Raw genomic sequence first — 15,093 nt, 5'->3', positions numbered from 1 at the left:
GTATTTGAGGTACAAACTTCTCCTGCCCATCACGTAACCACGTCTCATTTAACGCCAGTATATCCGGTTTATACCTATCCATTAACGCTACTAGTTAATTCATCTCGCCCGGTATTTAAAGATCGCACATTTAAAAGTGCTATTATCAAATTATGTGCTTTTATTCGCTTAATTCTCATAGAATAAACACGTAGGAATCTATTACATAGTTAGGTATCTATTACACAGATAGGTATTACCCGGGTATCCTGGCTACAGTGGTGTCTATCAAACTGAGTGCATAAGAAAAATATATCGTATTTGAAGTCTACTATAAAAAAATCTGTGTGATTTCTACCACTAGATGTAAATAAACTACTGAGGTAAATTGAAAATAAATCCGCAAGTGCGTACAAATATATAATTAAATAATTGTGTAGTGTAATTTTTGTATATAAAATTATTACGCAGCCTTTAAACACAACTGTATACTTCCATGGATCACTTACATATTTTAATTGCATTTCCAAACAAGATAAATTATAAAAATAAATAATATTTTCTTTTATGGTTAGCCTTAACAAAACTCTATTAGTGTACAAATATATGATATGTGTATTTATTCTTCCTATTAGCCATGCAAAATTAACCCTTACATCCGTGTCATGTAAACTGTCCCAAGTGCAAACTTTATTCACGATATATGTGTATGGCATTGTATATGTATATATGCATTTTATAAATCGTTGATACAGGTAAGTTGTATGTGCAAACATTTTTATGTAATATTTATTGACCTTTAAATAAAGTACATTTACAAATAGACAGGACAGACGCGTTATGTAGGTATCATTTATTATAAAACTTATAATAACAATAATTAGTTTCAAATATACGACTATTGACCTAACTAAATAAATTATACTAAAGCACTTTTTACAGTTATTTACCCTGTGACGTCGTAGGGTCCACACCAAAAACTCGGCCAATTTCTTTCTCGCTTCGAATACGCACTGTTCTACTATCCTTGCCGTCTGTTCTCTTTACATAAAGGCACCCCTCTTTGGTCCAAATGAGCCTCCAGCCCGCAGTACTGCCCGCCTGCCGTGCTAGCCAGAAAAGCTTGCGGTTCGTTTTGGTTAATCTTTCATTAATATATACCCGGGACATGCTATGTTCTATTAAGCCCAGGCTGCTGGTGTCTAAGCCTCGTTTCACCCTCGCGCTTCGCAATAAGTTGTCTCTAAGCGTCTTTCTTGTTAGTCGCAAGACCAAGGGTCGCGGGTTTTGCCTTGTGCTGTTCGCATTGGTCGTTCGTGGTGGTCCAATATCCGAGGTGGTCCATATGATATGGTTGTGCCTCAGCTTGGCTCGTTCCATAATAGTATTTCAGTATGTAGACCACGTAAATTCAACGAATTGGCAGTGTACCAGCCCCTTGTCAAGGGACGAACAGCCATTGTCAATTCCAATGTTCCTGATGAAACTTCTTCAAAGTTTATATTAATTGATCACATCTATGTTTCACGAGAAATAAATGGTTATCACCAAATAAAATTATATCCTTGTCAATTGTCAATTCAATCTGAGATGCGTAATGCAAGTTCCGTCAAGGGTGAGGTTTATGTTCTTGATTTCTCTGATGATTCGTAATGTGTAAGTTTCGTTACTCCGCTCCATAGTGAATAGATGACTTTGTCTTGTATTTTTCTACTACAGCACTGGGTATGATTGTTAACTCGAATAAGTGCACAGTTGCAAAGTTTACAAATATGATCAATCACATAATATGCTGCACATTCTTCAACTTTTTGTTTTTTGATAAGTTTAAAATTGAACATTCCAAGTTTTTGTTTATATTTTTTATAACATTTAAAACAGATTAAAGTTGATTTGTTACATCCATGAAACGTTACTTCGTAATATAAATAATGCACACATAATTGGCTAAATATATATTTTACTAAATACGTGTAATTTCTTAAATTTTTCACTTTAGGTAAACACAGTTCACCGTCTGCACGTCGTAATATTACACATTGCATTCGTTGATCATGACTAGAAATTAATACTTTATGGATAAGTAAACTGGGTAATTTCATGTTAAAAATTAATTTTCCACATTGTAGCTGATCAATGATCTTATTAGATGATAAGCTTAATAAGTCCATGATGGCAACTGATAAAATAAATTTCAAAACTCATATTTATACTTCATTGATAAGATTCATTGATAAGATAATTGGCATGTGTCATTAACATTCCATTAGATATTAGTTACACTACTAGTTATGAACCAGAAATATCCGAATGTGTCTAGTTTGTAAGTCAAAAAAAATAAAATTAATTTTTATTTTCATAAAATTGACTCAATAGATGATTACTTGTTATTGTGATGACGCTGGGGTGTAGTTTGAGTAATTGTGAATGTTTATATTTATTGTCTATATATACAATAACCACAACATTGTGTTTTGATATGACTGCTTGTATGAATTGCATAAGTTGTATTAGTTTCAATCCATTTTTGCAGGGTGTTGTTGCATTAAACGAATACGGATTGACGCTTCGCCAAATGTATCGGTTTACACCTTCACCGTAGTAAAACTCCATTAAATCGTATATTTTTAAGTTATCCGGTTTATTTTTCATGAAAATTTGGTATTGAGTATCCTCTTTGTCTGTGTAATCCATTGCCTACTTCGTAAACAAGCCTATTGTATTACTTCACAAACAAGCCTAATGCTTCTATAAAATTGTTTCTAGTGCTATCTCTAACTATAAGTAGATCTAACTTTTGAAGAATAGCTAATTGGTCTTGTGTTTGAGTATTACAAAATATAGAGTGCATTATGTTATAATCAAAATCTACAAATCTTTGTTTAATGTTTTTCAATTTGCAAAAATTACACGAGACCAGGTGCTGAATATTGTCAGTTTTCTTTCTTGGTTGCCTGCTGTATAATATATATTGAATGACTACTTTTATTTGTTTAAATGGTTTCAAAAGGGTATTGGACTTTGACTCTTTTTTGTACATGAATCTATACAAAAAAGATAATGTATTTGATTCAGTGTATACTGCGGTATAATCACTAAAGACCTTGCCAACATTTTCATCTATCAATGCGGTATTTATCAAATGATTCTTGGTCAATATACTAAAATAATTTATAATTTCATCGAGTATTAATATAATTTATACAGAACTGGTTCTAACGTCCAACTGATTTAGTTGAAACATTGGTTTTTTGCTCATTCTTTCTTTAATTTGTTGAACTTCGCCCTATGATTATGGATGATCACCAATGCCGGATTATTAATTAATGATTCGTGCTTGATGCCATCCTTAAATACTATAACGTGAAAAAATTCATTATTATCATTTATTTCATAATAACACTTTGAAATCGCCATAGCACTGGAAAATTTGTCATAAACATGGCCACAATCATACACCAGTTTCTTTTTTTTTTTTTAATTAGCCTCTTTTTGTGTCCCACTGCTGAGCAAAGGCCTGTTTCATGTCACTAGTTTCATGTCCTAAAAAATAAAAATCTACACGGGTATATTCACATACCCTGCATGTTGCATAGTTGGCACTACCATGTGTAATACCATGGTATTGGTACATGATCCTCCTTCTATTCTATAACCGTTATCCGTAGTAATGCTGTAATAATCTACAATTTGTTTAAGTACACATTGAACATTCAAATTTCTTTGTCAACGAAACAAAACAATGTTTACATACCAAGTGTCTATAGTCATTGGCCATGTAAAAATCAAGTCTAGGAAAAATACGGGTACAAACAAAACATTCAATCGGTGTAGAGTAATACACTTTATCCAGTTTATATATCTGTTCATTTGATAGAGTATATTCATTGGCTCTTATTTCTTCGTTTACGAGCTTTGCTACCGTTTCCATGCTGTCGATCAGCGAATTGATATAAGAATCCATAGTGACATCTAATATTATTGGCATATAATTAACCTATATACCATATTGTGTATCTGAAGTATGTCGTAATGTAGCAAACCTGTAATGTTTCCTTAAATGTGAAAATGTTAAGGTATCTTGCCTTTGCATTTATAAACGATGGCAAGAATGCAGAGTTTAGGAAGCGTATCATGGCATGCACCACAATTGAGTACATGCACATTTATCCATATCGTATTCTGTACGGCTCGACTATTAGAATATTGAAAAATGGAAGCATAAACAATGATCATAACCATGAGAAAATAAATGTGAGCCAATGCTCCAATATTTCAGATTATCTAAAATTTACAGAATGTGGCAAAAATATCATGTTTTTGTTTAACGACGATATACCGATATACGATGCCGTATTATTTGTGTCCAATCTGTCGATTGCTGTGAGTATGACAAGGACTATAAAGTACAGTGAGTAATTACAAGGTGATTAATCTGTATGTTTATTAATAGCAAAAAAGGCAATGTAACTTAATGTGACTTAAAACGTATATAGCACTCGGTAATAGTAGCATGATTAATTTGATAGTTTGTACATCATGTCTACTACACTTAATAATTTTCGTTCCAAAGTAACCCCAGAATGCGTAAACATGGCCTCATCTATAAAGACTGTAGCATTTGTTGAAATTACGATTGCGATAATTTTGACAATTTTCCTGATTGTAGTTGTGGTGTATAATTATGGTTACAAGTAGGATAAAGCAAAATCTGGCGATGCCACAGATGCAGAAACCAAATTCAATGCGAAAAAGACTAAGATGATGGGTACTTTTACAATAATCTCAATGTGTGTTTCAGTTTTATCCACGTTTATCGGTATTTGGCATGTGTCGTTATCAACTAAGCTGAGCAATTGTATTACTGTGTAAGACTACTCAAACTCTGAAACTAAGCTGAGTAATTGTATTACTGTGTAAGAAAGTACTAAAGATACTATAAATATATTTTTTTTATATTCTTAGAATGTTTATAACACATACAAATCATTTCAAAAAAAGAACTAATGTGGCGGTTTCCGTTTATGTTTAATCCCATTAGCCTCAATTATACCCATGATCTGGTTATTGACGATACTGAATGGCTCATCACATTCGATTGAATTATTTTTCGAGATATACTTTGTAAATGTATATTCTTTCCATTTGTTCAATACGTTTGTACCATTAGGTATGAAATCAACATTTAAACACAACACATTTTGCTTGTGCCTGGAGTTGACTTTTGACAAATAACAATAATATTGTGTACGAACAAAATAGTACTTAAACCTGAAGGTAGTACCTCCTAAGAATCCATTTCTATGTATAGAAATATGTCCATAATTAATATATAGTATATGATTTCCCAATATGGGCGAGACCAAAATTTTGACAAATTATTCTCCGGCAACATATGTGTACATATCAACAATTTTTATTTATTCATTGTAAATATCGTATGACACCAAAACCATGTCAATAAACATCACCTTGATAAGTGCAAAAAGCCATTATGTTGGTGCGGAGGATGGGGATGGTGATTGGCAATATAGAATGAATAGAATAAAGGAAAAGAATCAAGGTAACTAAGTTAGTACTAAATATATTATAAATTAAACTCACACCCCTCCTCCTCCAACATAGCCAATACATTCCGTTGCTTCTAGTCTCGAAGATGAATATATAAATATATTTTTTTATATTCTTAGAATGATTAAAAGGTGTGTAATTGTTTCCGTTTTGATCTTTTTCATCTTGTATTATTTCACATTGTTGAATGTCAATACTTCTGATTATTTTACATATTTAAGCAAAAACAAAGTTAGCTTATTTAATGAGTCATTAGCTCAGCTATTAAATGCAAACTCGATAACCAATATTCCTGCCGTTAATTTGATAACCAAAAATCAGGAAATTATCACTGCCCAGCATTGTAGAGATGGCCCAATATACATGGGTCCAAATAATGGAACACAATATGACAAATCTTGTCTATCAATATGCGGATCAAATGGAAAAACTCTAGTCGTTGACGAAGGAACCGAATATTATGTAAACGATAAGTTGATCAGTTCCGGCGTATGGTGCACACTCAAAACGGTGGATTGTAACATGAAAACTGGTTATGTTGTCAGCGGAGTAAACGGAGTTGTGTGCAAATCAAAATATCCAGACATGTTTGGCGGTAATGATGCAAGTACAGTTGTAGCTTGCAATAATGAAGATTACCCTTCGACTGGAAGCGTTTTATGGGGTTATTTATACAATGAACGCGTTAATCCAGAAACTATAACAATGACCAATCAAGATGAGTTATTGGCCGACGGCAGTTTTAGGTTTAGGTGTAAATTTTCACAAGATGCAAATAAAAATCAATACATTGAACATCCAGCAAATAGATTTCATCCGATTGTAAACCCTTGTACAAAATCAATTTTCGCGGCATCCCTAGACGTCAAGCTCGTAAAAACACCTAGCACATGGCACTGTGATTGTGGTGATTTTGACAAAACAAGGGTAAGGAACACTGATGTGACAAACAAAAAATCAACATGTTCTTCGTGTGTTTTTAATAAATCAGAAACAGAATCATTGACTTGGTCGATCGAATATCCTAGCCAATGTTTTACAGTTAATTCACCATACACATCGGTCAAGAACCAAGTGCCTTGCCAATCGTCAAAATTTGTAAATCTGGGTAATATGTGTGAGACGATACAATTGACGCTATATGAAATGGAACTGAAAAATCCAAAATTGCCAGGGTTACAAACAAGTATTAAAGACTATGAGATTGTGGATAAGTTGGTAGCATGAGGATAATGCGTTCGCTATATTCTATGCATGTTCTTTTTTTGATGAGATTTACAAGAAAACAACATACATATAACGTTGTTGATATGGCCTAGTACCTATTGTAGAAATGGCTTCATTCATATGTAAGGATTATTCTATTGCCAATCGGCGGTACAAACTTTGGATTTTTACTTGTGAATTAGGTAATGTTTGGTTTAAGGGAAAGGAGATTGCACGCATATTAGGATATAGGGATGAAAGAAAGTCAATACAAACAAACAAACAAACAAATAGCCTGGCTCGGTGTTGTCTCCTCTCACTAATTTTAAGTATGTAAATATAGTTATTTTGTATTATTTGTTATATGTATATAGATATAAGTACATACTAACATAGTCCGTAAGTCTAGTATATTTTACTAACAAAATTATGGATCATTTGGTCTGAATTAAACGAATTTTAATTTTTTTTTTTTTTTTTTTTAATAGACCGACATGTGGACATATGTGATAAAATTAATTGGAATAAACTTGAAAATAATAAGATTCACAAACCAAGTAACTGGCACCCACGTCACACACGCACGAAACGAAATGAGAAATAAAATAAATGGTATGTTTCGATAATTTTTTTCAATTCAAAGATACTAAACTAATAACAAAGTGCAAAATTCGATACTTTTCAAGTTAGGCAACAAAGGTGCCCAACTTTAACGTACCTACATATACTATTGGTGATGATGTTGATCGTTTATTGTAGAAACTTACAAGCAAAATCATTTATTTATTGCAGGAATGGCTCTAATACGCAAGAACTGTGCCATTGCGGACCAGCTTTATACGATTTATATTTTTACTAGCGAAAATGGGGATATAAGGTAAAGAAATCGCAAAAATATTAGGATATCATGAAGAAAGGAAATCAATTGACAGACATGTAGATGATATTGACAAGATGAGTTGGATTAATCTAAAAACAAGTGACATAGATCAGCCCAAAAACTGGCACCCAGCCACCATTTTCATAAACGAATCCGGCCTCTACTCCTTGATTCTTCGTTCTAAACTTCCTCATGCACAAAAGTTTAAGCACTGGGTCACTTCAGAAGTGTTGCCATCTATTCGTGCTACTGGTGCATACAATGCTTCTCAAACTTTGATTAATTCTGACCAACTATTGCAACTTATTAATAATTCTATTACAAGTAACATATCCACTGTGTTGGAACGCAAGAATGACGAATTTACTCAGTTAATTGATGCCAAGAACAATGAACTTGTCCAAGTAGAGTCTAAAAATTTGGAAATTAAACAGTATATAAACGAAATTGACAATAATAATTTTTAAGAAAAAAAACCGCCCTCCTTTGGGGTTCTGGTGATAAATACTTTCAAATGTTGGATTATGTTATCAATTCGTCTGTATATTTTTTAATGTTTGTTATTCGATATCTCCGTCATTTCTGAACCAATTTTGAAATCTGGATGATTCTGAAGTACTTACAGATGAGAATGATTATCAGAACGGAACTCTAACCAGGGGCGGCTCACTCTTCATCAGCAGTTCCACTGCACCAAATGTCACTGTTCTGGACGTAAGTACATGCTGTTCTTATAAAAATACCAAAGTCACTATAAGTGTGCCGTTCAGATTTGAGGAGTTCCGTTCTGACCATCATCAGCAATTCCACTGCACCAAATATCACTGTTCTGGACGTAAGTGCATGCTGTTCTTATAAAAATACCAAAGTCACTATAAGTGTGCCGTTCAGATTTGAGGAGTTCCATTCTGACCATCATCAGGAGTTTCACTGCACCAAATGTCACTGTTCCGTACGTAAATGCATGCTGTTCCTTTAAAAACACAAAAATCACCATATGTATGCTTTTCAGATTTGAGGAGTTCCCTCGATTTCTCCAGGATTCCATCATCAGAACTGGGTTCTGAGAAAAATGGGACCAATCTGTATGCATATACATTCAATCAAAAAAAAATTTTCAAAATCGGTCTAGTAACGACGGAGATATCGAGGAACAAACATTAAAAAAAAAAAAAAACATACAGACGACTTGATAACCCCTTCCTTTGAGATTTGGAAGGCGGTTAAAAATATGCAAATTTCCGAGCTGGCTCAACGAGCCGTAACCTTTCCAGAAAATCCCAAACAAGACCCATACTTGTGTGTCTTAGAAAGAGATGTTTCAGATGGTTCTGTCTTAAAAAATGATGGTTATGAATTATTTATAATTTATGGTCAACGCGACTATGTAAAGAAAATGTCAAAGGTTCAAGACAATACAGCTAAAATCATGTACATTGGTAAGCGTCCGAATCCGTCGCTGGATTGGGATAATGTTATTGAAAAGGCTAGGAATGATGAATTGTCAGAACCGATAGTTAAAAGGAAAAGAATCAAGTTTGAGAATCATGAAAAGTTAGGAGAGTTCATTAAAAATAAACTTGATCCATACCTGTATGGCTCTAACGAGTTGGTAACGAAGTAATAAGCTGGTTCAGTTTTATTTTTTATTTTTTCAACCAGTAACCAACAAATCGTGTTTATGTATGTTCTTTTTTTGAGATCTTCAAGAAAACAACATACATATAACGTTGTTGATATGGCCTGATCCATACTTGTAACAAAGTAAAAACTGGTTCAGTTTTAATATTCTAGGTTTTTAGGTTATCCATTTTATTTGGACATCTTTATTTTCATATTTTATGTTTAATAAGCTGGTTCAGTTTTATTTTTTATTTTTTTCAACCATTACAACTTAAACACAATAAAGTATACAAACCAATACAATGTTTTTATAGTAGATTCCGCAATTACACTCCATGTCAAATTTACACTGTATCGTAATGGGCCACGCGGTCATTTAACCTAGTGATGGTACTTTTTGAGGAAATCATAATTTTACAGATTGTGTCCACCCAAACAAACCATGGGTGCTTGTAATTTTATCGCAAAACGAAATTGCTTGCTCGGATACGATTTGTCTAATCGATTCCAATGATAATTGCTACCTGAAGGCAACTCACAAGGGATCCTATGGTATATTGATGGTTCATGAGTATTTTTGAATGATTGGTTCATAGCGTTTTCCATTTGTTTGTCAATAAATGGTATTCTATATGAGGTAATTGTTAATTCTGACCCTGTCTTGTTCCGTGGTCATATTCATGCTCATGCTTTCATCGTGAGTCGTACGACTTTCCTAGCATAGAGATCCCGTATGGCTGATGGCTCCTTGGTCATCGGAGATTAGCTCCAAGTTGACATTGTGCCGACTAGTGCGACTATTCAGTTCTCCCATTGCGGCATAGTGTACTTTTGGCAAGGTGCAAGGAGTTTGATCAGAGTCTTACGCATGCCCCTTGTGGAATGTATAAGTTTCTAAATCAAAGCCATGGGCGGAAGTTTGTAACGGTTGCATTCATGCTCATACCTCATGTAGGAGGAATTATTATGACTAGTGATCAAGGTGCGGGGTTGTATAGTGCCTGGATGTTCGCTTGCAGGGGGATGGCTATACAAGACCAAGCGTGCACAGATCACTAGGACTGTAATAGTACTCGAGTGGGGTTGTACCCGTTCCACGCTAACCACTTCACTATCGTCCAAGATAATACCTATGCTGGTCGATATCGTCTTAACAATATGCAGGGTTGATTCTCCTGGGCGCTCTGGCACTCCGGTGATTTCCAGGTCATTCAATATCAATTCTTGATCCCTCTCATTTAGCTCCAGGTGCATCTGCTCGATGACATTTTTAAGTTCCAAATTATTGGGCTGGTTCGTGGAGTTTTTTTTCAACGCAACTACTTCTGCGCTCAGACGTGAGTTCTCTAATTCTAGGATTTTCATTCTATTATTCGCCGTTGCAAGGTCAGCTTGAATGTCTTTAATCTGCTCGCCTATGTAATCCGTGGTAGCCGTAAATTCTATCTTTATTTGCTCGACAGCAGTAGTAATTTCTTTTTAATACGACTAAATATCTCATCCCTCGTCTTGCTTAGCTTAGAATCAATATTTCGAAACTCGTTTTTTACACTCATCAACTTTGTGTCCAGTAACCTAGATATCACATCCAAACTCAGTTCTTGTGCGTTTTTAGCGTTTTCTGGGACAGTCGTATCTAAATAACTTTGATTAATTGTGTTGCAATTTTCCGACTCCCACTGACGCGGCTCGTCACATATTGACATGTCGGCATCTGATACTGTTTGACTTACTTCGAGCGGCCCGGCCGGTGGTGAACGCTCAAAGTGTTTTCTTACAGGTGTGTTGTCACCTCGCCGGCGCCTCGACACATTATTGCACGAATGACATTGCCAGCCACTATTCGCATTTTGTACTATTTGATTGAAGTACTCAGTCGGTATTCCAAGACATGCGTAATGGTACTTCCCATGACAACTTGGGCATGTTAGTAGCTCCTCTCTGGCAATAGGATGTGGGCATGCCAAGCAATTTTCGTTACTGCTCATATTGAATACGTTAGCAATACGGTCTATTTTATTGTGCTTGCGCTCGCACTGGCGCACTGATAACACTGCCTGACTCGTCCGCCGGACGTGACATCTTTTGATTAAATGAAATGAAATGAATCAACCTTATCACTCGTTGTCATGATTACGGACGGCAGGATCACGCTGCGAGCTGTACCTATATCCTAGTTTTTTTATAATCTATTCACCTTTTCCCCTTCTACTCCACTAAAATTTCTTCACATTAATTTTTGGCATTAATAGGCTATTGCAAACTCTTGTATGGGAACTCTACACTTTCTGACTATGCGCTGATACTTGGCACAGTTGTTCCTTGGGTGACCTTGAGTAGATTAAGACCGGAAGGCATCGAGAGCCACCCGCAACAGGGATGTCGACTACATTAAAAAATGGTATTCTGTTTAGTCCGTCAGTTAGATCGTCTAAAAATATTGAACACATATTTTTCGCTTTATCTAATTAATGAGAAAAGACAAAGATAGATACAGGTCATCAAAGTTCCGGAGTGGGGGCTTGTGACGTCATTTTTAGGTAAGAATTGTACCTAGGCGTGACGTCATGCAAAACTTCAAGGCACTGTACCGTCGTCATTTTTTGTTTACGATAAAAAATAAAAAATATGTGTCCAAAATTGTTTCATGATCTAACTGACAGACTACATAGTTTTTTTAATCGTCATCCCAATTAGAAGAGGGAGGGGGGAGGTACGGCACCGCCACGCTTCGTTTCAAACCATAGTTCTCTAAAACGTTACACACTTAGACCACTTTTGGGGCAAACTAAAGGCGCCACCCTCACTGACCTTGTACAAAACTGCTCTCTCGAGTGCGCCGCCGCAACGCACCCATCCCAAGCCTATCACGCAAGAGTCCAGATCGTTCTGAAACATAAAATGGCCTTAGAAAATACTCATTCGATTTCTTTTCAGTGAAGTGCGAGTCCAACTGTAGGTATATTTTAAAACAGATTTGTATTTTTTTCTACTCCCGTATATGTACTATTAGTGCGTTTTCACATTATCCGATCCGATATCGGATGTCGGACCGATATCCCATACGTTGAAGCCGCCATCAAGCAGTGTTTTTTTTGGGTTTTAACGTAAAAAAAAAGAAATGTGAACCATAGACACGTTTCACGAACGTGGCGTTTTTATTAAGAGGGCATTCAACGAAAACGTCGTAATAATGTAAAATTGATAGTTTTAGTCGGCAAAATGCTACACTTTCCGTCATCTAAAAGACTTATTAAGTTCAGGATTCGATTAGGACATCTTCTTAACTTACATGTTGTGAGACTGGATTTTTAAAAACTAACTCACTTAATTAATTATGATTTTTTTTCTGGTGCATGTTTAGGAAAACCCGCGAAAAGTGCTGACTTAGTCCGTCTAATTTGTAAAATTTGGATAGTTTTGAATGCTTCAAGTGGTAAATTTGTATTATGTATATCCTGTACTACAATCTTTTGAGACTACTTCTTTGTTATAAGGCTTTAGAATAGAGTAAATGAGGATATGATGAATCCAATTTGTTTCAGAAATCACCTCAGATTAAGTGTCAATTTCTTCGAAAACTTACGTGTTTTTGAAGTAGTTTTAATATAAAAATAATCTGCAACGCTTACTTAAACAGATTTTATGCAAAAGTTTTCTATTAATTGCAATTTAATATTTTTGACGATTTTTTAAAAATGCCTCCTTATTACCGGTTACGATGTCAGTACCGCGGCAGAGCTTGTAGAGGCAAGACGTATGTTAGTCCGCTCGGCACGCGGCTCGACGATCGCGAAGTTATTTTGTCATTGTGTGCGGCACCCGCCGTGTCCAAAACCGCACTTGTGTGCGTGTTTGGCTGTACTGTTGCACGTATACTGCGACCGAAAACTTTGATCCTTGGGTTGACGAGTTTGGTAACTAACTAATTAACTTGACTAATATTTTTAGTAAGTATTATTTATTATTGAATATCATTTTAGGTTACTGACTCGTCTCAACAAAATCTTTGACAATTAGATGGTACTCAGGATCTGATGATGAAGTCAGATGGTAGTCATGAGCTCTCATCAACCAGGTCTTGAAACCATTTCGTGTTTGGGCTCGTTTGATTTGCCTCAACAAGATCTTTGACAAGAGGTGATGGTACCCAGGATCTGATGATGAAGCCGGAAGGTAGTCATGAGTTCTCATCAACCAGGTCTTGAAACCATTTCGTGTTTGGGCTCGTTTGATTTGCCTCAACAAGATCTTTGACAAGAGGTGATGGTACCCAGGATCTGATGATGAAGCCGGAAGGTAGTCAACAGAATTCATCAACCAGGTCTTGAAACCATTCCGTGTTTGGGCTCGTTTGGTTCGTCTCAACAAGATCTTTGACAAGAGATGGTACCCAGGATCTGATGATGAAGCTGGAAGGTAGTCAAGAGAATTCATCAACCAGGTCTTGAAACCACTCCGTGTTTGGGCTCGTTTGGTTCGTTTCAACAAGATCTTTGACAAGAGATGATACCCAGGATCTGATGGTGAAGCCGGAAGGTAGTCAAGAGTATTCAACAACCAAGTCTTGAAACTCTTCTGTGTTTGGGCTTGTTTGATTCGTCTCAACAAGATCTTTGACAAGAGATGTTACCCAGGATCTGATGATGAACCTGGAAGGTAGTCAAGAGTATTCCACGACCAGGTCTTGAAACCACTTCTTGTTTGGGTTCGTTTGATTCGTCTCAACAAGATCTTTGACAAGAGATGATAATCACTCTTTTATACTCTGGCGCATCCACTGTCTCAGTGTGTCAACAGTCAACTAAAGCAAGTAGGCGTAGCGTAGAGTTGTATTTCCTTACAAAAAACTAATACATAGATGTGGACCTTCCTGTGCTCCATGCATTAAAAACAACATAATATTTAAAAACCGGCCGAGAGCGTGTCGGGCCACGCTCAGTGCCTGCACTGAGCGTGGCCCGACACGCTCTCAGCCGGTAGATAGCCGCTCGGGTCTTCCGTAGTTTTCCATATTTTTAAAAAACTACAGAACCTATCAAGTTCAAAACAGTTTTCCTAGAAAGTTTATAAAGTTCTACTTTTGTGATTTTTAAATATTTTTTAAATATATTGTTAAAAAGTTAGAGGGGGAAGGGGGACACTTTTTTTTCCTTTAGGAGTGATTATTCCCGAAAATATTAATATTATCAAAAAACGATTTCAGTAATTCATTTTTAAATACCTATCCAGCAATAAATCACACGTTAGGGTTGAAATGAAAAAAAAATCACGCCCTACTTTACGTGTAGGGGGGTGGGTACCCTAATAAAACATTGTTTCCACTTTTTATTTTTGCACTTTGTCGGCGTGACTGATATACATATTGGTACCAAATTTCAGCTCTCTAGTTCTAACGGTCACTGAGATTATCCGCGGACGGACGGACGGACGGAGGGACAGACAGACAGACATGGCGAAACTATAAGGGTTCCTAGTGGACTACGAAACCCTAAAAACACATTTTAAATATAAAAAAAACTACTTAAAATTAAAGAAAACCGATCTTAGTTCCATTATATATATGTACCTAGAAAACATCATCATCTTCCTTGCGTTATCCCGGCATTTGCCACGGCTCATGGGAGCCTGCGGTCCGCTTTGACAACTAATCCCAAGATTTGGCGTAGGCACTAGTTTTTACGAAAGCGACTGCCATCAGACCTTTCAACCCAAAGGGTAAACTAGACCTTATTGGAATTAGTCCGGTTTCCTCACGATGTTTTCCTTCACCGAAAAGAACCTAGAAAACATATATCATATGCAAAATGAAATAAAACTAAGAAAACGGATTA

At 35.8% G+C, this 15,093-nt stretch overlaps 1 protein-coding gene across 1 annotated transcript in view; it reads right to left on the bottom strand.

Moving 5' to 3' along the window:
* The window catches only part of LOC125225159, a 71,956-nt gene that overhangs the window by 9,500 nt on the left and 47,363 nt on the right, over nucleotides 1-15,093 (bottom strand). Inside the window, exon 14 of the mRNA XM_048128736.1 lies at nucleotides 12,071-12,148. Within this exon, the coding sequence (XP_047984693.1) occupies nucleotides 12,071-12,148 (78 nt within the window). The remainder of the gene's footprint in view (nucleotides 1-12,070; nucleotides 12,149-15,093) is intronic.

Source organism: Leguminivora glycinivorella, chromosome 4 (assembly GCF_023078275.1).
Source record: "Leguminivora glycinivorella isolate SPB_JAAS2020 chromosome 4, LegGlyc_1.1, whole genome shotgun sequence".
In the NCBI taxonomy this organism is placed as follows: Eukaryota; Metazoa; Arthropoda; class Insecta; order Lepidoptera; family Tortricidae; genus Leguminivora; species Leguminivora glycinivorella.
This window is presented reverse-complemented; position numbering and strand designations above follow the sequence as displayed.